General features: G+C 37.4%; 2 protein-coding genes across 2 annotated transcripts in view; both read left to right on the forward strand.

Moving 5' to 3' along the window:
* Positions 1-3180, forward strand: part of LOC147571305 (EF-hand calcium-binding domain-containing protein 13-like) — a 151803-nt gene extending 148623 nt beyond the window's left edge. Inside the window, 1 exon segment of the mRNA XM_086696436.1 lies at positions 2935-3180. Coding sequence (XP_086552562.1) covers positions 2935-3077 — 143 coding nt within the window. The 3' untranslated portion in view covers positions 3078-3180.
* A 1170-nt stretch (positions 3181-4350) lies between these two features.
* LOC147571309 (uncharacterized) lies at positions 4351-26164 on the forward strand. Its single transcript, XM_086696437.1, has 9 exons — positions 4351-4458; positions 4839-4880; positions 15484-15588; positions 18737-18790; positions 20032-20136; positions 20653-20706; positions 21842-21943; positions 25051-25104; positions 26040-26164. Exons 1-9 carry the CDS (start codon positions 4383-4385, stop codon positions 26162-26164), a joined length of 717 nt encoding a protein of 238 aa, XP_086552563.1. The 5' UTR covers positions 4351-4382.
* The last annotated feature ends 911 nt before the right edge of the window (positions 26165-27075 follow it).

Raw genomic sequence — 27075 nt, forward strand, 5'->3', positions numbered from 1 at the left:
TACACACTCAATCCATTGGATGTATTTCAAAATACCCCCCAAAACACTTTTCTTCATTTATCAGTGAAAGAAGTTAGAAAGTAACGTCAAAAAAATAGCATATGGCAATCAAATTTCCCTGAAAGTCACAGTCACATATAGAGTACATCCTAGAAAAGAGGAGGGGCCAGACAGGTTCTCCCTACTTTCAGGAATTTCATCCAGTACTGGGCCTACTCATGGGTGGAGAGAAAAGGCAACTTTTAACTATGAGTATGTTATTAAATGAGGCATTTACTATACTCCTTCCTAAGAGCACCAGGTGGGGGACAAGTGTTCTAAACTTGATCTAGGAAATGGAATGTGGAGTCAGTCCATCCTCTTCCCCCTAAGAGCTGTCCAGTGGCTAATGAATTTAAAAAGCATGACTAAATAAAAACAAATGCCCACATACTCTCTCCTCCCCGCCAATAAAGGTAAAAGAAAAAAACTGGATTTCCCAGATTGTTCTCCAGAATAATAGTTGCTTTATATATTTGGTATAAGTGGGATGTTAAAGTCCTTTACTGTTAGTTCATTGCTATCAATTTCTTCCTTTACATATCTATTAATAGTTGCTTTATGGATTTGGCTGCTTTCATGTTGGGCACATAAATATTTGCAACTCGAGAGTGGATGGAGCCTGGGAGTAGCTTTAACAACCCAAATTCGTCGATTACAGAGTCATCACAAGCATGCCTTGCTTTTAAACAACAAAAAAAATATTTTTGAAACAACAAGATAAAAACCTAGTACTAATCCCTTTCTGACAATACACAATTACTGAATTAACTAATATTGAGAAAGGGAAGGGAATCATACCTATGGGCCTTGTCTCACACAAGTGCATGTTTGTAGGTGCAAGGCACTTGTCATTATTGCAGAAATGAATTTGAATTTTTCATCTTTAGTTTAACATTGCTTTTAGTACAATGCTGACACCAGCAGTGCAGAAAGGGCTCTGGAGAGTTGTTCATAGCAGCAGCTCTCCTTTGGTTCTGGAGGCCCCAGGCCAGCCAATATTGCCTCGTCACATACATTCTTTAGGCCTTTCTGTGAGTGCAGAACCCGCCACATATTTGACCACCTTCAGGTCATGGGCCAGCTTTTCACATCATTTCGGCAGTCTCCGGAGGGATAGACTTCTCTTTGTTCTTGGTTTCTCAGTCGTAGAGGAGTCATCTTTAAGATCAATTTGGGTCCCGACAAGCAAGAAAGGAGTCTTGGGACAGTGGTAAGTTATCTCAGGCACCCACATTTCCTTCACATTTTCGAATGAGGAGGCAGAGATCACTGAATAACAGACTGGAATACATTTGTAGAAATGTATTCGTAGATACATTGAAATACGTTTGTAGAATAACTTGGCAGTTGTAATCTGTCATAGTCCTCTTGCCCCGCAGTATCAGAAAGTCCAAGAGTGTATGGCCCCCTATCGATCATAATGGTGACTGCATAGTTGTCACCAAGAGTCGGTACATCCTCGGAAATGTGTTTGTTGTGTAGGATATCAGGAGTCATGTTTTACCAACAGCAACGTCACCCACAACAACGCACTTAATTGTCTGCATTACTGAAACAATTTTGAATCCACTTTAAATATTTCAAATTCGGTGGTGATCTCAGCTTCTCCGCGGGGGCATTGGCAGTGCTGTGTGGTGTCTCCTCTTGTATTTTATCTTCTGATGAACAAAAGTTTCTCTTTGACACGTAGTTGAATTAGTCAACCTTTTTTCTTTTATAGTTAGAATGTTTGGGAGCCTGTTGAAGAAATCCTTCCATACACCGCGGTCATGAAAACGTCTCCTATTTTATCTTGTGGGAGCTTTATTATTTTCCTTTCACATTTAGATCTATAATCCACTCAATTGATTTTTCTACATGATGTGGGATAAGGGTCCCTTTTTCTTCTAAATGGATATTCACCATTTATTGACAAGATGATCCTTTCCCTACTTTAATGTAAGGCTAGCTTTTTCATAAATCAAAGATAATAAACGTGTGGACTTTTTATTCTTTTTGTTCTTTGGTCTATCTGCTGGTCCTTGCACCAGTATACCTACTCTTTTAATGTAGATTTAATCTGTCTTGATATCTGAAGCATAAATCCTCCCAATTTTATTTACTTCTCTAAACTCTTCTTGGCTATTCTTAGTAATGTCCTTTTTGTCATTAGAAATATTTATTCTTTGTGCTTTCTCTCTTTTTTTCCTTTGTCAGTCTTAGTGCGGGTATGTATCACTTTTGTTGGTCTTTCCAAAACCCAACATTTGGCTGTATTGATTTTATTTAAAGTTTGCTTTTCATTTCAGTAGTTTCTGCTTTTGTCCTTAGAACTTTTCTTCTCCTTTTGAGGGGTTTAATTTGCTGTTCTTTCCTAACTTTTTAAGATAGAACCTTGGGTTATTGATCTTTTCATCTTTTCTATTACATGCATTTAAGGCTGTGAATTTCCCTCAGCACAACCTTACCATATCCTTTAAGTTTTAATATGTAATATTATTATTTTTACTCAATTCAAAATATTCTAACTTCCAGTTTGGTTTATTTTTTTGACACATGATTTATTTAGAGAGGCATTCTTTAGTTTCCAAAGTTAGGGGAGTTTCCTAGTAGCTTTTGCTATTGATTTCTAGCTTAATTTCCATACCCTATATTAAGTTATTTGTACCGATCATCTTTATTATTCTAATAATTTTTAAGTTATATGAACCTTATTCAATTGTGAAATATTACTTTATAACCATTATTATGGGAGCATCTCTTTTGCCAGTGTTAAAGAAACACTGTTCATTTTGTGTCTGTAGCTGACTGCTTATTTTTTAGCAGGTATCATTATGCTTTATTTCTCTTTAATAACTGGAAATTATGCTATTTTTTAAAGTGTCATCTTTCTCTACTTCTTTTGTTCTGCAGGAGGAGAAGTTGACCTCAGTGACCTGGAAAATGTCTTGCAAAATATGGGGATAGAGTCCTCACCAGAGCATTCGGAGCTAAAGAAATTACTTCCAATTAATGGTGGGCATTTCAAATATCAGAATAGTCTTCAAGAGAGTTAATATAGTCATCCAGGGAGTTGTTCAGCCATTGCAAGTATCAGGTAGAATCTTGAGGGAATTAGAATTATAGCCTACAAATTTTGTATAATCCAAATCTCCATGTTTATTCTAGATCACTTAGAAGTTAGAGTTAAAAATATCCATAATTCTAAAGATAATTATTTTTCATATTTAGGAATACATAAATTGCCATTTAAAAATATGTCAAAATCAAGAGGCTCATCAATCATCAGTCTTGCCATCTGGACTAAGGAATATTGATAGTTATTTTTCCTTCCATTGAGATGCCTTGGGTTAAGACCTCTAGGACAAAGGAGGAGGACGAGGAGAGATGTAGAACTATCCTTACTAGTAGAGGGGGAAAAATGTGGACTCAGAAAAAACACAACATAAGGAAGTGTTTTTGCTTTGGCCTGGCAAATATTAATAATTGTCTCAGGTGCTAAAGAATTGATTTACCATATTAAGAATTTCGTTTACATTTTTTGTTTTATTATTTCTAGAAGATACTAGGTAAATTTTAGGAGCAAATTATTTTATGCTGTATATTTCTGAACTTGGATATTTGATATTGTTTTAGCATGTCTAGATATTTTCTCTATGACCTAAATTATGTGTTTCTTGCAGCTACAGCTAGTAGAAAAATATATAAGACTAGTTTGCTGAATCGTGCAGAAGATGTAAAAGGTGAGTGAGATTCAAATAAAGATGTCAGATTGAGACTCTTGTGTTTTGCTTTTTTTCTTATTAAATATTGCCCCCTGCCATTCTCATATATATTTCCATGATTAGTTTTAATACACACATATGTTCCTACTGATTAAATAATTTTCTGTCTTGTTTTTAAAAGGTGTTCTAAATATTTAGGTTTACCTAGATTTTTGATGTGGAAATAATAAAATTTAGGCCCAGCTATAAAAATTTAAGATAGTATATCTTGAAATACAGTGACCAAACTGAATCTCCTTGTATAAATGTTTATATAAAAAATAACTATTATATTTGCAGTTTTTGCTGCTAAAATTAACCTGAGTGGTGTCTCAGCCTTATTCTGATGTATTGTGTTATGTAAGCTTATCTTCAGTGTGGGATATTTTGGGTATAAATGAATAGATAATTTTAGTCCATTAGTATTTCTCTTTAAAAATTTAAATGTCCTTAGCCTCTTTTTTTTATGATGAAATTGATACCACCATACATTAGGAATTTATATTATATTTTGATTTTTATTTTAATATCCTCGTATCTTTCTCTTTTGTTGGGTTGCAAGATGATGACCATGACCTTGACTCTATTCTTGAAAACATGGCAATCAGACTTACAGCTGAGGAACTTAATGATGTACGAGTTGCTTCAGATGCTTCAGATGTACCAGTTGATGGTGAGTGATTTAGATATCATTATGCCTTCATGAAAATTTGGGTTTTGCAGCTGACATTTTTTATAGGACTTATGTAGCTGAAATAAGAATTATTTTTTCTCTCAATATATTAATCTAAAGTTGATACTTATTCGTTTATTTAACAAATATTTACTGAGCACTATATAGCATGTATTCTGCTCAGTGCCAGAAATACAATGACCACGAAATACAGACATAGTCCTTGACCCAAGGAACTTAATGTCTAGTGTATCACAATTCTTAGTATTCTAGTAGAGGCTGAGAATGTTGCTGGGGCCTCAGTCAGGTTAGTAGTTTTCACAGGAACAAGGGCTTTGGTTTCAGCCAATATGAATGACATTTTTGCCACTTCTATATAGGCATGGATCATCATATCCTTGGACCAGACTTCACGATTCAAGGTCAGTATTGTATGTATTAAATAAAATATTAGGATTGAAGTGTGATGCATCACAAAGTAATCCCCACTTTAAATAAACCAAAAAAGAATATATTTAGCTGAGCACAATCCACTGAGGTCAAGCAATATCACCTAGAAACATTTTACTGAATACTGCCTCTTACCTGAAAAAATATTTTTTTTCACATGATTCATATACTATTTAGTTATGTCTTTGCCATGGGTTTTATACCCTTCTGATAGGGTGAGTTTTTTTTTTCCCCAAAAGATATTTTTATTGAATCATTCCTTAATTTTCAAGTACTACTGTGTACCAATGAAAAACATGTAGTTAGTTTTTTATTTGCTTATTTTCTTTATGCTTTTAAGTTTCCCTGGGACATCTGGAAAAAAATAACTAAGTGGGACTATCAACAATTGCCAGAGGTTATTTTTAGCTTCAGAAACTCACTTGGGGATGTCAGATAAAAGGCAGAATAGGAACCACCGAAAAACTCTCTCCTCCATAAGAGCAATGAGCAAACTGGCAAAAATGGTCAAAATTAACATTTTCAGAACTGGAAATTAACCAAAGGTTTGCTGCAATCTGGGAGGATTTAAGAGAAAAAAGACTGAATCTCAGTAAGAATAGTGAGCTTTGTGATATTTTAATTTGCCCTATTCCCATCCTCTGTCTTACAGCTCCGTAATAGCCTTGAAAAATAACATTTTCTATTTGCAGTGAAAGCTAGTAGCCTGGAAACCACTGGAGGGAGCAGAGGGGAACTGGAGCTCTTTCAAAGCCTTATTGCCTAAGAACTGTCATTATTTGGTCTGTTTGGTGGTTCCTTGGAGTGAGGCTTTATATCTGTCTCCCTTTATGTATGAATTAATAAATGAATAATTCATGAGTATGGAAAGATGAATCAAGAGATAAACTGAAAAGAGCAGAAAAGAATAAGAAAAAATAATAATTATTTGGAGTCATAAAGAACTAATAGCAATTACTGCAGTGGTAGAGTAATAATTAGTCAGCAGCCATACTGAAATGGACGCAGTGATTAAGAAAGAAGAGGAGAAAGTATGTTAGTAAAAGACAAGAGATGAGAATTATGGCCTTTACTTCTTTTACTCTTGGTACCTGCATGAGTCTTGTCCCTGCCAGAACAAAGATGAACACAGAGAGCATGAACTGTCCTGTAGAGTTTATGAACTAGTGTGGCATCATAAAATGTTTTTCCTAGACTCCGAGTCCATTTTGCAAATACAAATTGAACCCCAGAAAGCCTGAAATTAAAAATTAAAAATGGACTCAAATAAAATAGTGGAAATACTGGACTCTGCCTTAAGCTTTTTTACAGTATGGGTACTTTATGTTTTCATTCTAAAGCTCTATCTATCATTTTCTGGATCCCAACTAAGTCTTTTTTTTTTTTTTAACAGCTAATGGGAACTTTGATGTTGGTATCTTAATGGATGGAATGGATGGAATAAAAGCCAAAACAGGTAATAGAATAACAACTAAGAGTAAGATGCTACTAGAAATCTAAGAACCAAATTCTTTCCACTAAATTACAATATAATGCTCTTTCCACATCATGATTGCATGGACTTTTAAAATCTGTCTTACACATCTTATAAAAATGTTTATGTATAAATGCCTACAGTTAGATAATAGATTATCAGAACTTTTAGCAATAAAACTTCAGCGCTCTTTGTTGTTTCCCAAGTCATTATCTGAAATCTCTGCCAATAATTAGCATACCTTCTTTTATGGCGGAAAGCTAAATTCCAGTTTAACACAGTAAAAAGTGAAGGAAAGTTTTGGTAAAGTTAGAGGCGATCTCAAAGCAATAAAAGTGCTGAGAAAACTATTTAGATCAGCAATCTGTATCATTCTAATGCACTGCGAAGTTTATACTCATAATCGCATGCTCTGTTGCCCTGCCTATCATTCAGAGATTATACTAGAAATAACAAGAAACCTCTGTAGGCCCAAAGGCCTATTTTTTAGGCTGGGTCTCTTTTCATTCAGCAGTTAGCTGTAATGCTACAAAGGCAATTTTTTTTTTTTAATTGTGTGGAATCACGACATCATTCACAGTAATACCAGAAGTCTCCCTTCTTTTGCTTTGAAGGAGAGGTTGAGGTCAATGACATGAAAAAAGTTCCAGGAAACATGGGGATAGAACTCAAAGATAAGAAACAGGGAGAGTTGGTGAACAATCTGCCAGTCGATGGTGAGAATTTCTCTAACAATTCTATTTCATATCTAAGTGAAAAAGATTGTCCAAAAAAATCTTTTACAAGGTAATGACTGTTTTCTCTTACGAAGACATACCTACGGGGTCCTCTCATTCTTAGTTGGGAATGAGGTGGCTTTAGTCAGAAATCCTGCGACCATGGTTGAGAAATCCTGGCTATTATTCTTGAATACACTGTGATTCTGAAATTTTAAAATGAGAAGAGGAAAAGGAAGGCATTGAAAAGTATGAAATGGAGATAAATGAGAAATTACAAAGAATAAATGGATGGGAGGGGTTCTGCCTGTTAGAGGGCCAGCAATAAGTGCCTTAGGTGCCAGTGAATGAAGAGTGGCCTTATTTTCTCCGTTTCATATATTTTTTAAAATCATTGAGAGTATATTTGTACTGTATGGAAAGGTAAAGTCTGACTTTGTGAAATGATGGCTTCTCTGTTGCTTAATAACGAATTTTGGTGAGATTTTGATTTGTATGCTTCTTAAAGCTGATACATCTATCAGGATAGGCTGATGGTTGGCACAGAGGCCTTTTTCATTAATTTATTCTAAATCAAAGGATAACTGACATATAACATTAGTTTCGTGTGGACAACATAGCGATTCAACAATTACACACATTATGAAACACCATGGTAAGTGTAGTTGCCTTCTGTTGTCATAGTTATTACATTATCGACTCTGTTCCCTATGCTATACTTTTCATCCCTCTGACTTATTTTCTTTATAACTAGAAGTTTGCACCTCTTAATCTTCTATTTCACCTAATCTCCCACCCACCTCTACTTTGGCAACCACCTGTTCTCTCTATTTATGAGTCTGTTGTTTGTTTGTTATACTTTTTAGATTCCACAAGTAAGCAAAATCATATGATATTTGTATTTCTCTGTCTCACTTACGTCATTTATCATAATAGCCTCCAGGTCCATCCATGTTGTCATTAATGGCAAGATTTCATTCTTTTTTACGGCCGAGTAGTATTCCGTTATGTGTATGTGTACCACCTCTTCTTTATCCATTCATCGGTTAATGGACACCTAGGTTGCTTCCCCGTCTTGGCTATTGTAAGTAATGCTGCAGCAAACAAAACGGCATAGTATCTTGCCAAATTAGCGTTTCCATTTTTTTCTTGTAAATACCCAGAAGTGGAATTACTAGACCATATGGTACTTCTATTTTTAGTTTTTGGAGGAACCTCCTTCCTATTTTCCAGAGTGGCTGCACCAATTTACATTCCCACCAATAGTGCACAAGGGCTCCCTTTTCTCCTCACCTTCACCAGGACTTATTATTTATCTTTTTGATACTACCCATTCTGATTGGTGTGAAGTGATATCTCATTGGGTTTTGATTTGCATTTTCCTGATGATTAGTGATGCTGAGCATCTTTTCATGTGTCTGTGGGCCATCTACATGTCTTCTTTGGAAAAGTCTATTCATGTGCTCTGCCCGTTTTTAAATTGGATTATTTGTCATTTTTCGGTGTTCAGTCGTATGAGTTCTTTGCATATTTTGGATTTTAACCCCTTACTGGATATATCATTTGCAAACACCTTCTCCCATTCAGTAGTTGCCTTTTTGTTTTGTTGATGGTTTCCTTTGCTGTGCAATGAAGGCCTTTAAAGATGAAAATATACATAAGATGTTAAATTTTGATACTTGCCACTTTTCAGATATTTTGATAGCATATTTATGCTTCTTTTAATCCGCCCATACTTTTGCAGACAATGTATGTTCTATCCTGGGGGATAGAGTTCCATAACTTATTGAAAAGTTTATAATTTGTGGCAAAGAAGAAAATAAGTCTAGTCTGAAAAGTGATTAATAAACAAAAAAATTAGTAATGGTTAAAGAAATTTACTCAGAAAAAGATATTTTTCTCTGGGTATCATCCACAAAAAAATCATGCTTATTGGATGGAAGGATGAAATTTGTTATCCCCACTAGTGTATTTCACTGAGTAGCTCACCGATTACCTTTAAAGCTTTCTGCTCTATGGACTGACCAAAGGAAGATATTTTATTCTAACTCTATTATTGAACATATTTTAAATATTTGAACAATGTAGTTAGCTATGTTTTTTGTGCTAGAACTTGTAACTATATATTATCCACGAATTAATAGTTTTGGTCACATTTAAGAGTGACTACATTTTGGTGTTATTTCTTTCAGTTTCCTAGGGGTGAGGATGATTGATATCAACAATCATGTTGATATAACAACAATCACTGTTCTGGAAAACATGAGGTTGAATCTTACAGAAAAGGAACCTAAAAATATGAGACAGAATCTACAAATTAATGCTGCGCATTTAATATAGCATTGAACCACTTGGGAAATCTTGGGCTTAGGAAGTGATGGAAAGACTCTCGAAAGCCACTAATTTGGCACTAAGAAGACATTTTAAAAACTCACAGAACACATCTCTAAATAGAAATGAATGCTATCCTAAAAACTTATATTAAGTTTATTATATCAACAACTTCTTTCACTGTGAATCATAAGTAATGCTGAGGTTTCCACAGGCCACAAAAGGCCAGAGAAGAGTCAGAGGGATAGGGAGCATGGAAGTAAGATGAAAAAGCATCTTAAATTGGAAAATCAAATCTAGGTCTATACCGCAGACATTGAAGTGAAGTACTGGCAATGGTTCAGTGGAAGTGACCTGGGAGTTCAGGAAAATGAGAATGGCTCCTGTTCTTGTCTGTAGCAATGAGATCTGTGGTCTAATAGCCCTAAGGTGCTAAAATATACCTTAGGCACCTTTTGCTGTCTCAAGTTGTCCCAAGATAAGGTGAAAGGCGACAGGTTCTAGTTTTACCCATCCTATTAAATTTTTCCAGATAATTAGAAAAGTCAAATGAGTCTTGGTACTCCTATTTAAAATGTTAAATGATACTATGAAGACATAAATTACACTTTCTCTCTTTTTTCATATCCTTAGCACGGGCTAATTAAGTTAATAATACACAGAAACGAATGCATTTTTAATATTGTAGAAACATTCCATTTTTCTTATTTCCCATCCCTATTGCGTTCCTAAGGTGGGAAGGGTAATGTGGGTAATTTGGACAGCATTCTGGGGGAAATGAGGATTAAGCTCCCAGAAAAGGAACAGAAAAAGCTGACCGAAAACCTGCTACTTAATGGTGAGGATTTTAGAAATAACTGTGTCTTTGAAGGGAGTTAGCGCTTGTGAACACGCATACCAGAATTTCTAAAGCACTCAGAAGATATTTGCAGATCTTAAGGAGGGATTAATTCCTAATGTAAAAGTCCTATTTCTTCATTTTTATAAACTCCAGGGAGCAGAATGAAGTTCTGTTTGTAGTTCATTATTTCATTTAACACTCTCTGAAAAAACTTCCTTTCCCCCATCATCCCTATATCCTCAAAATACTCAGATTTATGTCTTCAGATCAATTTTCCCACTCAAATATTGTGTGTTGTAAGTTTTATAGGACTTTTCTTTCTTTTTAAAGTTTATTTTTGAGAGACAGAGAGAGTGGGGGAGGGTCAGAGAGCGAGGAGAGAGAGAGAGAATCCCAAGCAGGCTCTGCATTGTCAGCACAGAGCCCAACGCAGGACTGAATTCCACGAACCATGAGATCATGACCTGAGCTGAGATCAAGAGTCAGACACTTAACCAACTGAGCCACCCAGGTGCTCCGCTCAAGGAACCTTGTAATCTGTTGCAGTCTGTTCAAGTCTCAGTGACATGGTAGAAAGATGGTTTCATAGACAATGCAGAGATCGAGACCGAAACTTCCCTTATTTTCTTCCAATTTCTTCTTTGTCGTCTCCCCATTCTACCCCCATGTCCTTCTAGTCTGAGGCACCGAATGTCCCTTTTTGGGTTATCATTTACTTTATTGGGACTAATTACAATTTCATTATAGTTAGTAGCTTTATCAAAGGACTCTGTGAATACCCAGAACACCCCAAAACGAAACCCTATATCCTTTAGCTATCACCCTTTTATTCTCTCCCCACCACCCTACGAGCCCTAGGCAACTTACTAATCTATTTTCTGTCCCTATAGATTTACCTATTCTGGACATTTCATATAAGCGGGATAGTATGTAGTCTTTATGATTAGCTTCTTTCACTTAGTATGACGGTTTCAGGTTCATCTATATTGTAGCACGTATCAGTATTCCATTCTTCCTTTTTTCCAATTTATTTATGGTGGTAAGATGCACATAACATAAAGTTTACTACCTTAACCATTTTTAAGTGTCCAGTTCAGTGTTATTAAGCACCTTCACATTTTTTGTGCAATGACTACCACCATCCGTCTCCAGAATTCTTTTCATTTTGTAAAATTAAAACTCTGTATCCATTAGGGGCGCCTGGGTGGCTTGGTCAGTTAGGCGTCCGACTTCGGCTCAGGTCACGATCTCACGGTCCGTGAGTTCGAGCCCCGCGTCGGGCGCTGTGCTGACGGCTCAGAGCCTGGAGCCTGTTTCCGATTCTGTGTCTCCCTCTCTCTCTGCCCCTCCCCCGTTCATGCCTTGTCTCTCTCTGTCTCAAAAGTAAATAACCGTTAAAAACAAAAACAAAAACAAAAACACTTCCCATTCTCCCCTGCCACGAGCCCCTGACAGCCACCCTTCTACTTTCTGTCTGTATGGTTTTGACTAATCTAAATACCTTATATAAGTGGAATCATGCAGTGTCTATTTCCGTGACTCGTTTATGTTACTTACCCTACTGTCCTCATGTTTCATCCAGGTTGTAACATATGTCAAAATTTCCTTCCTTCTTAAGACTGAATAATATTCTACTATAGGTATATATATTCATTCATCCATCAGTGGATACTCGAGTTGCTTCCACATTTTAGTGATGGTGAATATGTTCTGTGAACATGCGTATACAATTTCATTCCTTTTTGTTGCCTAATAACACATTCTGTTGTATGTGTATATGTTGTGTTTATTCACTCATCCTTTGATGGGCATCTGGGTTCTTTCTGCCTTTTGGCTCTAATGAGCATTTCCAAATATATACAAAGTAGGAAGAATAATATAATGAATGATAAGGAATAAAGAATAATAGAATGAACCTAGATTCAACAGTTATGAAGATTCATCTCACTTGCTTCTTATTTATTTATTTAATTCATTTTTGAGAGACAGACAGAGACAGAGCATGAACGGGGAAGAAGCAGAGAGAAGGAGACACAGAATCCAAAGTAGGCTCCAGGCTCTGAGCTGTCAGCACAGAGCCTGACGCGGGGCTCGAATTCACAAACCGCGAGATCCCGACCTGAGCCGAAGTCCAATGCTCAACCGACTGAGCCACCCAGGCGCCCCTCTTATTTATTTCAAAGCAAATTTTCATTTAGTCCTTATATACTTCAGTACACATCTTCTTAAAAGTATGGATTTTTTTGGGCGCCTGGGTGGCGCAGTCGGTTAAGCGTCCGACTTCAGCTCAGGTCACGATCTCGCGGTCCGTGAGTTCGAGCCCCGCGTCGGGCTCTGGGCTGATGGCTCAGAGCCTGGAGCCTGTTTCCGATTCTGTGTCTCCCTCTCTCTCTGCCCCTCCCCCGTTCATGCTCTGTCTCTCTCTGTCCCAAAAATAAATAAAACGTTAAAAAAAAAAATTTTTTTTTAAAAAGTATGGATTTTTTTACATGACTGCAATACCATTATACAGTTTATTTTTAAATTTCCCTTCTTTAAAATATTTTTTACAGTGAGCTTATTCAAATAAAGAACCCAACAAGCTTTACACACTGCATCTATTATGACACTTAAATCTCACGTACTCTACAGCTATTCCTCTACCTTCTTTGTCTTTTCTTTTTAGGCACTGATTTTTTTTTTAGAAACTGGGTTGCCGATCGTCTGGTAGCATTTCTATATACTAAAAAAAGAAAAATTTCCCATCTACTAAATTTACCCGTTTTTGTCTGTTTTCTCATCTCTCGTTTCTCTGTTGTCCGTATTCCTCATAAACCAGGAGTCAGCTCTGATGGCTTAATTATTTTCATCTTCAACATTTTTTGACAAGAATACTTCATAAGTAATACTGTTTATTTCACATTGCATTCCATCGGGAAATACAAATCTAGTTTATCTTTTTGAAAACGGCTCTACAGGTGTCCCAAATCATTTATTTAAAAGTCTGTCACCACATCCTTGAATTTGAGATGCCATCCTAACTATATACTTGATTTCTATGTGCACTTGTCTATTTTGAGAATTTCCATTCTGTTCTATTGGTCTGCTTATTCATGCTCTAAATTGTGTTGAGTATAACAGCTTTATAGTCTTTTGATATGAGTAGACCTAACCCCTCACTCCTCAGCCCTTGTACGCACACACACACACGCACACACACACGCTCCCTTGTCCACCCCGCCCAGTTCTGGCTGTTCTTTATAGAAACATCTTTTTTGTGTGACTTTTAGTAGGAGTGTATTTGTCTTGTTTTTTTTTTTTTTTCTTTCATTTTCCATTTGCTGTGTAACATATTTCCTGGTGAGAAGATTGATTTGTTAGGGTTTGAAAACCACTTGTATTATGAGAGGACTTATCACATGTACGTGTTTACTGTTGTGCCAAGTTTAAATCCCAACATAATGAAGAAATATGAAAGCATATCATGCACCCTTATTTCTTGTTTTCTGTGGTATAGAAATACTGACTACCCTTTCAACTTTAACATCGAAATCTTCCACATTCAATACAGATCCGCGTTATTGTGAGTCAAGATTTAACCACGTGGTGATGTACCCACTTGGCTGTAGCTCCGGCCTCCGTGGGTGCAGACAATGCCATATGCACGGTGTGCACCAGTAAGAGTGCCCCATAGACACCGTGAGCTGCCCACTAGGAAGCTCGGGAAAGACACACCACCGCTACTTGGCACTAAACCAAGGATTGTCCCAAAGGACTTTCCCGCAGCCCTAGATTCACTAGTGGGTAGAGGATGAGTTCCATGTGGTTCAAGGTCCCCTTCATGTTCCCATACAGCTGTCTTGTTTCCTTCCTCCCTCCTTCCTCCTCTTTCCCCCTTCTTTTCATTTCTAAGCATTTTTTTCTCTTTTTCGGCTATCCTGGGTCATTTTGTATTGTTTCCTATCTCCTGCAGATGCAGATACTTTTAGCTTGTTTTCCATTGCTTTACACATAGGAAGCACAATAGTTTTGTAACTTGTGACTGATAACTTCTTTATTTATTTATTTATTTATTTATTTTTTATTTATATATGAAATTTATTGTCAAATTGGCTTCCATACAACACCCAGTGCTCATCCCAAAAGGTGCCCTCCTCAATACCCATCACCCACCCTCTCCTCCCTCCCACCCGCCATCAACCCTTAGTTTGTTCTCAGTTCTCAACAGTCTCTTATGCTTTGGCTCTCTCCCACTCTAACCTCTTTTTTTTTTTTTTTTTTTCCTTCCCCTCCCCCATGGGTTCCTGTTAAGTTTCTCAGGATCCACATAAGAGTGAAACCATATGGTATCTGTCTTTCTCTGTATGGCTTATTTCACTTAGCATCACACTCTCCAGTTCCATCCACGTTGCTACAAAAGGCCAGATTTCATTTTTTCTCATTGTGCCTGATAACTTCTAAATCTAAAGTTTTTATGAGCATGTTGCTGCTGCCTGTTATTTCTGCTTATTCTCTCTCAAGTAGCTTGTTTCGCTCTGTGTTTGATTCTTTTGAGTGTGAGCTATTTTCCTTGGAAAATTATAGAAAGAAACCTTTGAGGGTGAGGATGGAAGCATGTTCCCAAGGAATACTTGCCTTTGCTTCTGCTGGGCACTTGGACAGAATCACCCACACTCCATGAGGTCATCAACATGACAGTTCAAATCCAGATGGAGCAAGTATATTTAGAACAGAAGCAGTACCAGGGCTCTGCTTACCTCCCTAGGTTCCTACTTTTGATGAGGCTTTGCACTAGTAACGTACTCTCTTATCAGCTCTTTAGCACTTTTGAGGAGATGCTTTTTACATTTTATCCAAGATTTCAGTTTCCAGAGGAAGGTTGGTCTGAATAACATCGTCCTCCACATAAATGGAAACAGAACTTGATGATCGATTTTTGTCAGGAGTTGAGGCATCTAATCTGGGAGTTCAGGAAAAAAAAAAACAAAAACCCTCATTGTCAGCCACAGTTTGATTTTACCACTTGCTGTGAAAGATTTGAAAATTGCTCATTCACCTGGAAGATTTCTATTCGAATTCTAACATCCTTATTGACCCCCTTGATATATGTGAATAGACTATATTAAATCTTGTTTTCCCCATGAGACTGATAATCATTAATGCACTATGAGTAATGCGAGTGGTCACATTTTGGAATCAGTGAGTTTTCCCCGTATTCTTTACTTTTTCACAAGGAGAGATTATTGATGTCGATAAAATGGATTCTCCTTTGCAAACTATGGGGATGAACCTTTCAGAAGAGGAAATTAATGATCTGACACGTGACCTACCAGCCGACGGTGAGTATTTAAGATACGTTTGAATCGGTTAATCTGAGCTTCTATAAAAGAATCTCTGAAAACTCTACTTTGGCATTAAGAAGACGGAAAACATGAAAGATGACTCAGACTGGAAGTAAACATGTTTTGCCCCTTGGCATTTTCAGTAACTTCATTTCCACTTGGAGTATGGCCAAGGCCAAGGCCGCTATTAGAACTGAACAAAATTAGAGAGAGACACTGCTGTGGAGGGAAGGGAGTGGGGTGCATTAAATAGAAGAAACTTTAACACAGAAAAAATTTTTAAAAATTATAGAGAAAAGAGAGCAGAGCCCGAAGTGGGAAATTATTTTTAATTTCTTTTAAGTAAGCTCTAGGCCCAGTGTCGAGCTCAGTTCACAACCTGAGATCAAGAGTTGCATGCTTTACCACCTGAGCCAGCCAGGTACCCCTAAGTGGGAGGTTATTAAAATAGCATTTCTGTCTTTGCCTCACCATTTTCAAGGACACGTAGAAAGGCAGAATAGGGGCGTTTGGGTGATTCAGTCTGTTGAGCGTCCAACTCTTGATTTCGGCCCAGGTCATGGTCCCAGGGATGTGGGATCGAGCCCTGCATCCAACTCTGTGCAGAGTGTGGCCTGCTTTGGACTGTCTCTCTCTCTCTGTCTCTCTTTCTCTCTCTCTCTCTCTCTCTCTGTCTCTCTCGTGCACACGCGCGCTCACTCTCTCTCTCTTAAAAGAAAAAAAAAGCATGATAAAGGAGGAATATGAAGTGTAGGACCTATTTCCTGCACCAAAAGAATAGGACCAAGTTTTCCAGATACCCTTGAGGGGAAAAGGAACAGTAACCACTCAGGCCTGAATGTGTGGAATGTCTGAATGCTCAGCGGCCCCACCTATGCCTCTGCTTACATCCCATCATTCTGAGCTGGATTCCATGGTCCAAGGACTGACTGTTCCCAAAGCTCTAATCTCCCTTGATGGGCTAGAGACAAAGTCTCAAGTTTAGTACATTCTGAATTGGGGCTAAAAGAATTCTCAAGCTAAATAAGCAAATGTTAAATATCAGCCTGAGAACGTTATAGTAGGGCTAAGAAGTATCTGTCTGGAACATGCCTTAACTATCATATAACCTTAGATGAATCAATACTTGCTCATCTTATTAAGGTGCATTTATTCACGTCATTGTGTAAGATAAGCAGTGTACCCTTAAAAATATTTTTGTTAATTCATTTGATTTATTCTCTAATTTTTACCTCTGGTAGTGTACTAGAAGGACCATGCAAGTGGTCTTCACTGTCTTGTTTTCTTTGCTTGCAATGGTGTATCCGTGAATGAGACTAGATATGGAACAATCAGCTTTCATAATAGAAAACTATTTTTTGTCTATTTGAGATTATGGTGGAATTTTTTTTCATATTGCTAAAAAAAGCAGAATTATGGGTGGAAATATAGCAATTATTTGAAACTATCCTCTGGTATTGCCAATGATTTCTGTTCCTTATTTTAAAATAATAATTTCAGATCAACCAACATAATGAAAATCATTGTGAGATTAAAAAGTACACATGAAATAAAATGGACATGTGGAATGATTAATCCTTTTTTCTTTAAATCAGAGTTAGAATTTTTTTTAAGTTAATTTATTTATTTTGAAAGACACAAAGAGAGCGTAAGCGGGGGCTGGGACAAAGAGGGGGGTGGACAGAGGATCCAAAGTGGGCTCTGTGCTGACAGCAGCAAGCTTGATGCAGGCTTGAACTCATGAACCGTGAGATTACGACCTGAACTGAAGTCGGATGCTTAACCGACCGAGCCACCCAGGCACCCCCAGAGTTAAAATTTTTAAGTTATTGCTTATTGGTGATCTGCTCATCTGAAGAGTTACCATCAGTATTGAGCTTAAAAAGAAGTTTTGTGAAAGATTAAGGCTCAAGCATAGAGCCCCAATTATATCATTTGGGACAGAAAGACCCCATTTAGGGCAAAGCTTTTCTCATACTGTGTCTGTCAGGACGGAGATATGAATTTACTGGAGAGGGCAAGATTCAGTTGAAATGGGACCCAAGTTAAATAGCGAATTTTACACCAAATAGGTGTTATCATCTTTGTTTCTGAGAATTTCCGGTGGCCCCGTAAAACTGACACATATCTTCATGCTTTCCTGACCTCACTAATTGGTTTTACTACAGAAATAACTTTTGGAATGTTCTGCCTCAAAAGATCCAGAAGAAAAACAAGGAAGATTCTCGTTTAGCCTAGATTTAGCAACCAATGAATAAATGTATATTTATCCTGCTCACTGTTCTAATACTTGTTATTGTGTACATGTAAGTGTCACACAGCTTCTGCTAAGAGTCACTGCGTACTTCTAATACTTCAGTAAATCTTTTTGAGTTATCCAGGACCTTCATTTGTAAATTTTCCATGGTATAGGGGTTTTTAGATACTGTATACTGTAATTTATTACTTACAATCTAAAATCAGGAATTTTTCAAGTAACTTACCAACAGTGACAGTTTTTTAGGTCGTTTTTCTTTCTTGGCAAAATATAGATCTCAAAAATCATCTATTCGTGAGATATTTCTGTTCTTTACCATATTAATGTCTTTTTAAATATTAATTTGTATGAAATTCAATTTGTCTACTATGTCTACTACGAAAACTATGCAAATCATTAGAGTTGGGAAGTTAAGCTCAAAATGAATATTGCCCTCAAGCAAATCGTACGTCATGCAAATCAAGAGTAAACTGGTCTGCCTGGGTCAGTGAACATGAAAGGAAATAGTAATTAGAATCTCAGTAAAGAAAGAGATCATTTCAAAAGTCCCGTTAAAACAGTGGTGAATAAGATCCCAGTTTTAAATTTTGTTTTCCCTGGCGTGGCCCAAATCATCTTTGGTTTTCCAAAGTGTAAAGCTAAAAACAAAGTCTGATGAAAAGAGGTGACTTTTGAATCTCACACCTTTAGCGTTTTGCCATATGACAATGGATGAAAGCAGTTGTTAAAACGGGCACCTTTATAACAAGCAGAGTGATTATTTTCCATGTCCTTTTGTGCTCCTTGGGGTAGGTGGGGGATAAAAAGTAGCCAATGAATGCCATTGTGCTTCCTGTTTTGCATTTCTCAGTGAATGCCACTATGTATTTGATTTACATTTTCTTACAGTTCATGGGAAGGTTGAAATGAGAACGCACATGGATGGAATGAAACCTTTTACAGGTAAATAAGAGACTGTCACTTTTGTCCTGGAAAATATTTTGCTCACAGGGATGGATGATCAAAAACAGTTTGGGGAAGGGGGTCAAAATGCCACAAAGCTCTCTTACTATAAGTCACCTTTTTCTCAATTCTGCTTTCACTTGGTTGAGGTACCAAACTTTGACTATTTTCCAGAGTTCTAAGGAAGTTGATTCTGATAGTTCTTTCTCACTCATTGTGTTCCGGTGGAAGGATAGTTTCATGAAGCAACCCACTCACTGCTCAGCTGTTTTTGCCAATGTCGCTCAATCTTTCAATAAGAAATTACTTTTAAGTAGATCTAGAGGATACAATGTTAAGTGAAATAAATCAGCCAGAAAAAGACAAATACCGTTTGATTTCACTCATGTGGAATTTAAGAAACAAAGGAATGGGGTGCCCGGGTGGCTCAGTCAATTAAGCATCCGACTTCGACTCAGGTCACGATCTCATGGTTCATGAATTTGAGCCCCTCATTGGGCTCTGTGCTGACAGCTCTGAGCCTGGAGCTGCTTCAGCTTCTGTGTCTCCCTCTCTTTCTCTGCCCCTCCCCCACTCACGCTCTGTATTTCTCTCTCTCTCTCTCTCTCTCTCTCTCACAAATGAATAAACATTAAAAAAAATTTAAAAAACAAACAAACAAAAAAAAAAAAAAACAGAAACACAAACCAAAAAAAAACTAGACTCTGAACTATAGAGACCACATTGTTGCCAGAAGGGAGGTGGGGGAGGGGATGAGTGAAATAAATTGATGGGATTAAGAGTTCATTTGTTATCATGAGCACCGATTAAGGTCTAGAGTTGTGGAATCATTATATTGTGCATTGTACACTTATTCCAGTTACATTGTAAAGCCCTGACAGGATCAAATTATTGTCATTATGAAGAAAAAAGTCACATTATTCAGAGACAAGAATAAATACAATAAATGATAGCTGAATTTATACTATTTTCATCTAGTATCTTAATTTGCTGGCCAATTATAAAACAAATTTGTTCTCAGCAGGGCAGACTTGTTCCCAGAAATAAAAGACCTTCCTTTTGTAAACACTAAGGGGTTATGTTCTATTATGTGACTTCCCCATAATTCTGTGTAGACGTGTCTCATTGTCCCCTTCCATTTCCTCAAATGGGGGGGGGGGGATGCATTATAATGAGAATGAATTTTTCACCATTTCATGGAATGATTATTCTCAGACATTAATGTTCTTGTATTTTCAAAGGAAAAAAGGTTCATGTCAGTGATCTGGAGAAAGTTCTGGGAAGCATGGGGATCGAGCTCACAGCTGAGGAGCTTAAAAAGCTGCAGGAAACTCTGCCAATTGATGGTGAGCTATACAGAAGCCACAAAGACTTTCTAGGGAACTTGGTTTTGTGGCCCGTGTGAACAATTTAAAATTTTTACCTGTCGAGGGCTTTCTGAAAAATCCTGAAATTGATTAGGAAAAGGCATTGTCATTTGGATTTAGTCTGCAGTTTACCAAACCCTTCAGCCATAGCTTTGCCATCTGAGTGTCAGGTAGTTGATCAGCCTATATCCTCAGGAAGAAAAGGAAGGAAACTGGAGGGGACGAGGAAAAGAAATAAAAGGGGAAGTGAACAGAAAAAGGAAAGGTGTGATTGTTTCAACAGAATAGTGTTTCCCTCAGCTGTCAGTCTCCTACTTGCCAGAAAATATATATATTTGTCACACTGAGACAGTTTTCTTTTCCATAACTTCTTTTTAAATTTAATACTGAGACAGAACACATGTCCCACTCAGTTACAGTTGTTTTACTGAAGTTATAAGTAAGTGGATGTTCATACCATTTCCCTTCTGACATGAATTGTTCCTTTTCCTATAGCTGCTGGAAACGTATTTCAGAATGCAATGCTGGATGGGGTGAAATCCACTCAGGGTAGGTTAAAAGCCTGATAAGAAAGGCAGAGACATCTGAAATCTTCAAGGTTCACATTTATCATTTAGACAGCGTCCTGTCTAGCTTCCTATGTATAGATCACTTAGTTACTTTCTTTCATTTTAAGTTTGTTTATTTACTTTGAGAGAGAAAGATGGTAAGTGGGGGAGTGCAGAGAGAGAGAGAGAGAAGGGGAATCCCAAGCAGGCCCTGCACTGACAGTGCAGAGCCGGACGCAGGGCTTGAACTCCCCGTCGCTGAGATCACGACCCGAGCTGAAATCAAGAGTCGGATGCTTAACCGACCGAGCCACCTAGGCACCCCAGTTACTTAGTTACTTTCGTCATCGTAATATTTTACGCTATCATGTCTCAATCCATCTTGCTAGGAATCCATACTCACAACCCCAAAAACCTAATCATACACAGCAAATTATGAAGAAAAGAATTACCGAATTTTTAGGGAGTTGTGTAAGGAAAGCTTGTTATGAAGGAAGATTGAAGGCACATCCATAGAAACAAAAAGTAGGTTAGGGTTGCGGGGGGCTGGGTGGAGAGGGGAGTGGGGAGTGACTACTTAATATGTATGGGCTCTCCTTTGGGGATGATGAAAATGTTTTGGAACTGGAAGTGATATTTGTACAACATTGTGAATATGTACCAAATTCCACTGAGGTGTTCACTTTAAAATGATTGATTTTATCTAAAAAAGTGCTAAGATTCTGCTTGTTTTTAAGGTTACCTTATGATCGTCACTCTGTTTTAATATTAGTTAGTTAATAAATTAGTGAGGTCCTATCATCAAAGCTCATTCCTATTCTCTCTAATATTGGTTATAATCAAATCACGTAGCCTATCCCTTCATGAGCTGTTTATAATACAGGCTTCCATTCAAGGTTTAAAGGACGAATTACTAATTCTGATTTTTCTGTTGATTATTTAATGCTCTTAGACATGTTAAATGGGAGTTCATACAGAAAAGTAATAATCACAGAAGTACATTTTCTCTTTTGTTTTTTATTGTAATAATGACAAAGTATATATATTCAGATAACAATTCGCATTCACAAATATATTTCTAATATTTTAAACTCATTTTTTTTTTCATGTTTCGTTCCTGTATGTTTCCTAAGCAGGCAGAGTTAAGGTGAATACCCTGGACACTGTCCTGGAAAACTTGGGAATCAAGCTCACACAAAGGGAACACGAAGATGTGACAGAAAATCTACCACTTACCGGTGCGTGTTTCACATACTACTGTATCTTACAGGAGACTTTCTGCACTTGTACATGAGTGTGTCCATAATTAGTTTTACCTAGTATCAAAATGACATTTTTGCAAAGCTTAGAGAAGAAACTAGGCTTCTCTTCATTTCTATAAGCCCCATATCTTTAACCTCTTCTCTTTTGGATTCCAGGCATCACACACAGAACTATTATAACTACTTTCTGATCCAGTAATGAATTTACAAGGAGCAAAATGAATCTCATAGGCTGGCGAATAGAAAGGAAGGAAGAAAAATATGACTAATTTCCGTATTATTAGTATCCCTCAAATAGTTGTGTCCTAAGCCCATTAATCACTTTAACTTTTACAATTCCGTGTTACAATTCTCAGTGGACAGTGTTATCCACACTCCTATTTCCAAGTGTCATTATATGCTGAAAACTTCTAGATGTTTTTCTGCAGCCCAAATTCCTCCCCAAATATGGGTTGGGTAAAACCACATCCAGATTCCTGTTGGGTTGTATCTGCCAAATTCATTCTTGCTCAGCAAAGCCTCAGATCTTAAATTCACTATATTTAAAAATACCTACCCCAAACTATCTCCTAATTATACATTCCCTTTCTCAGCTGGTGGCACCATCATGTTCTTAGTAAAACAAATTTAAAAATTGACATTTTTCAGGGCACCTGGGTGGCTCAGTCGGTTAAGCCTCCAACTTTGGTTTAGGTCATGATCTCGCTGTCCACGAGTTCGAGTCCCGTGCTGGGCTCTGTGCTGACAGCTCAGAGCCTACAGCCTGCTTCAGATTCTGTGTGTGTCTCTCTCTCTGCCCCTCCCCCAATTGTTCGTTTTCTCTTTCTCTCTCTCTCAAAAAATAAATAAATATTAAAAAAAAACCGAATTGGTATTTTTCACTGCAACTTTTCCTTAGTGCCACATCTCATTGAATACCAAGTCCTACCAATTAGGAGTGCTGACTATTTCATACATCTGTGATCTGACCCTTGCTTTCCTTTTAGCTTTATCTTACATTATTTCCTGCTTCCACATTGCCCTATAACACTGAGGTGTCTGAACCATAGTATTGGATATAGGCAAGATTCTTATATAGTCGGCTCTCCACCCTGTTGCAAAGCAGTAGCTATAAATGGATGAATTTTAGCGGGAGCATCTCCTGATTTTATCATTTGCTGTATGTCAACCCAACTACTCTATTACAGTATGTTTACTTGTCCGTCTCACCCCAGAAACTGACTTGTTCAGAAATTATATTAAATTTATTATTAAATATATTTTAATCTTTGGTGCCTCATATGGTGCCTGAAATTTAGTAGATAATTCATAAAATTTTCTTCAATTAATATACAGATCTTCTTTGTTATTTAATGCTTATACCATGGCATCTGATTTGATTATCCAATTGTCCTTTTCCACATACTCTCCAACTCCTAGAACAAAAATACTTAGGCATATTTCACCAGCCAATTCTTGCCCATAAAATTAATCTCAAAGTTTACCTTTCCCAGAGCTCCCTGATCCATGGAATTCACTTTATTTACTCTTCCTCTTAGTTTAAAATTCATCCTATTCACACATATATTATTATACACTTAGCATATTGTATAAAAAGGGAGTGTCTTTATATCACTCTTCTTTGTTTATGAACTGTGATTTTCTTGTAAGTAGAAACCATACGTACATCATCTTATATTTAGAGGCAATAAATATTGAAGAATGAATGGAATGATGGAATAATTAGACTAAACAAATGAAAAACAGTGAAAAATACAAATAATTCAAAGTGACAGAAAGTCTTCAAGAGGAACGTCAAATATAGGCTGGCCTTCTAACACTTCATTTGAGCAGTACATAACCAAAGGGCTCCAAATCATTGGTATAAATGTTATCAAAGCAAAAAGACAATTGCCTAATCATCACTCATGCAGTTTTCTGCTTTCCAAAGAAGGTTTGGCAGAAATTATACTCATTTTGAAACAACCAGCAACATCCTGGCCAATTTCAGTGGCATACAAGGGAATACTTGTTCATACTCAGCACACGGGTGCAAACTTGGCCTTCTCTTGAACCCCCCCCTCAGAACCATCCTCATTCCAAGTTATTCCCAATAAGGCATAATATTCTTCTAAAGTTTATTGCTTTTTTTTTTTATGACTCGTTACCCTTTAAAAAAAAAAATAATTCCTAGTGTTACACAAGGACTTCATGAAGCCTTAGGACATAGGAGAGCAAGTCTACACATTCAACTCATCATGTAGAATTTTTTTTTTTCAACGTTTATTTATTTTTGGGACAGAGAGAGACAGAGCATGAACGGGGGAGAGGCAGAGAGAGAGGGAGACACAGAATCGGAAACAGGCTCCAGGCTCTGAGCCATCAGCCCAGAGCCTGACGCGGGGCTCGAACTCACGGACCGTGAGATCGTGACCTGGCTGAAGTCGGACACTTAACCGACTGCGCCACCCAGGCGCCCCATAGAATTTTTATTAACCCATTAGCTTTCAGTGAACTGTTGAATCCCCTTTGTGACTAGTTATGATGTTACCACAAGTCCTTTCAGTTTGGAGACTCTCTGAAATATCTACCCGTCTTTTAGGGTTAAAGAGAAATACATACCTATCTTTACACACAAGTATATGTAGTGTTAATAGAAGAAACAGGTCACCAATTTGTGTGATCAAAAATCCCAAGATAGTTGTGATAGACACAGAAACTAGAGAAAGACAAATTGGGAAAAGGTAAGAAGACAAGAAAGGTGGTCCCCAAAGACTCCTCTGACAAATGTGGCTGAACCAAAGCTGATAAATGGCTACACAGCCAAATAAGTCACTGGGACCTTTCACCCTGCCAGTAAGATGGAGAGCAGCCTTCAAATTCAAGAGGTACATTCAAGACTCCATTTCGTCCAAGAGATAAAGACTCTCCCTCAACTAATGTGGAGTTAATTCTTTAAATCCAGGGTTTATATCCTTATAGTTGAGTCAGATAAAGCAGTGGAGCTAATGAACTTCGATCTCTTATTTCCCAATTTACCCTATTTTTTGTCTGTTTATATATGGCTCTCTGGCCTTATTACCTTATTTTGGCTTTCCTTGTAGCTAACGGGAAGGTTGAGCTCAGCACATTGATGGATGCAGTGGCCACTGTTACAGGTTAGTGAACAATTACTGTGACTCTAAGCTCCTAATTCGTACATTAAGTTATATTTTAATGCTCTATTCCAACTCTCCCATCACTACCTTTTTACTCTGCCATTTTACCATTTTATTGGGGAAGTGTTTCTACTTTAATTGTCTAAACTACGGGTTGGCAAACTCTGACCCTTGGGCCAAATCTGCTTCCGTTTGTGTAAACGATTTCATTGGAACACATCCAGCCCATTAGTTTGTGCATTATTTATGGCTGCTTTTACCATACAAAGGTGGAGCTGAGTAGTTGTGACAGAGATCATAAGTCCTACAAAACCTAGAATATTTTCTATTGTTTATAAACTTTTATAGAAAAGTTGGCTGACTCCTAGCCTAGAGTTTAACTTCAGAGTGATCTTACATCCTAGATTGTTATGGTTTACCACTGAGGGAGATTAATTTTAACGAATTATTTTTAATACCCTCTTTTACTCCAAGTAGTCCTTGTATACGTGATAAATTGTATGGAATTTTAACTTTTGATATTTACACTATATACTGAAGTGCAATGCTTGATAAAAAATTCTTGATCCTCTGAGGTTTCTTCCAAACAGTACTTTGATATGCATAATCTGAGTGTCAAGGGAAACAGACTTTCTGCAATTGTAGCCTCAAAGTACTAGCCCAGAGTACGCAGGACAGAAAGGCTGATGGACCCAGTTAAAATGTTTGAGTCACACAGTATTAAATCATTTAAAAACACACAGCAAAAAAAAAAATAAATAAAATAAAATAAAATAAAATAAAATAAAATAAAATAAAATAAAAACACACAGCAAAAATGGGGCAGAAATATGGAATACATTAACAAATTCAGGGTAGAGTGAATGGAAGGACTACACTACTTGAATCTAAGGTGTGTGATGTGCATAATAAGTTTTGTGTCTCTCTCTGTTCAGCAGCATTAGTTTTTCCTGCTGCTGATGTGGTTATAAGGACCAGAATTGAGATTCAAGCAGATGGACCACAGATGGAAAGTGCTCTAGCCTGTGACACAAACCCTTTCAGAAAGACTCAGGGTTAGGGGCACCTGGGTGGCTCAGTCAGTTGAGTATCTGACTCTTGACTTTGTATCAGGTCATGATCTCACAGTTCGTGAGATCGAGCCCCATGTCAGGCTCTGCACTGACAGCACAGAGCCTGCATGGGATTCTCTCTCTCTCTCTCTCTCTCTCTCTCTCTCTCTCTCAGTCTCTCTGCCCCCTCCCCCACTCTATCTCAAAGTAAATAAACTTAAAAAAACAAAAACAAAAACAAAAAAAGAAAGACACAAGGACAAGTACCTGTTGTTAATAGTTGTAGCTTGCCATTAAGGCCATCAAAGAGCCATAGGTTTTGTGTTCCTTGAGCAGAGGACACAGAAGACCTAAAAATGGTGTCACCAATGGATTGCCAAATTAGAGTCATTTGAACAAGTGTCATAAATATTTACCACATCTTGAATATTTGGTGCCTCAAGCAATGTTAGAGTATCACAAATATTTAGCGCTTCTTATACATTTAGTCTAACATGTATTTAGTGAACATGTTCTCCATGTGCATGTAATGCCTCATGAGTATTAAATATTGCTCAGTTCTTTCATTCCCTTCTATCTAACTTACATACCCTTTACTTAAAAACTACTTGTCTGTACTGCAAAACATCTTTTTTTTTTTTTAATTTTTTTTTTTTCAACGTTTATTTATTTTTGGGACAGAGAGAGACAGAGCATGAACGGGGGAGGGGCAGAGAGAGAGGGAGACACAGAATCGGAAACAGGCTCCAGGCTCTGAGCCATCAGCCCAGAGCCTGACGCGGAGCTCGAACTCACGGACCGCGAGATCGTGACCTGGCTGAAGTCGGACGCTTAACCGACTGCCCAGGCGCCCCTGCTCTGTACTTTTAGAGCCAGAAGATAATAAAGAACAAAAGTGACATGAAGCTTCTATTTACAT

The sequence above is a fragment of the Puma concolor genome, unplaced genomic scaffold, assembly GCF_028749965.1.
Source record: "Puma concolor isolate L17-30 unplaced genomic scaffold, mPumCon1.1.hap2 unalloc_scaffold_30, whole genome shotgun sequence".
NCBI lineage: Eukaryota > Metazoa > Chordata > Mammalia > Carnivora > Felidae > Puma > Puma concolor.

What these genes read in the sequence shown, in the direction of transcription:
- LOC147571309 (XM_086696437.1), top strand. Translation starts at nt 4,383, where the DNA reads ATGGCAATCAGACTTACAGCTGAGGAACTTAATGATGTACGAGTTGCT. An exon ending in TTCAGATGTACCAGTTGATG is followed by an intron (nt 4,459 to 4,838) that starts GTGAGTGATTTA and finishes ACTTCTATATAG; the next exon opens with GCATGGATCATCATATCCTT. An exon ending in AGAAAATCTACCACTTACCG is followed by an intron (nt 21,944 to 25,050) that starts GTGCGTGTTTCA and finishes CTTTCCTTGTAG; the next exon opens with CTAACGGGAAGGTTGAGCTC.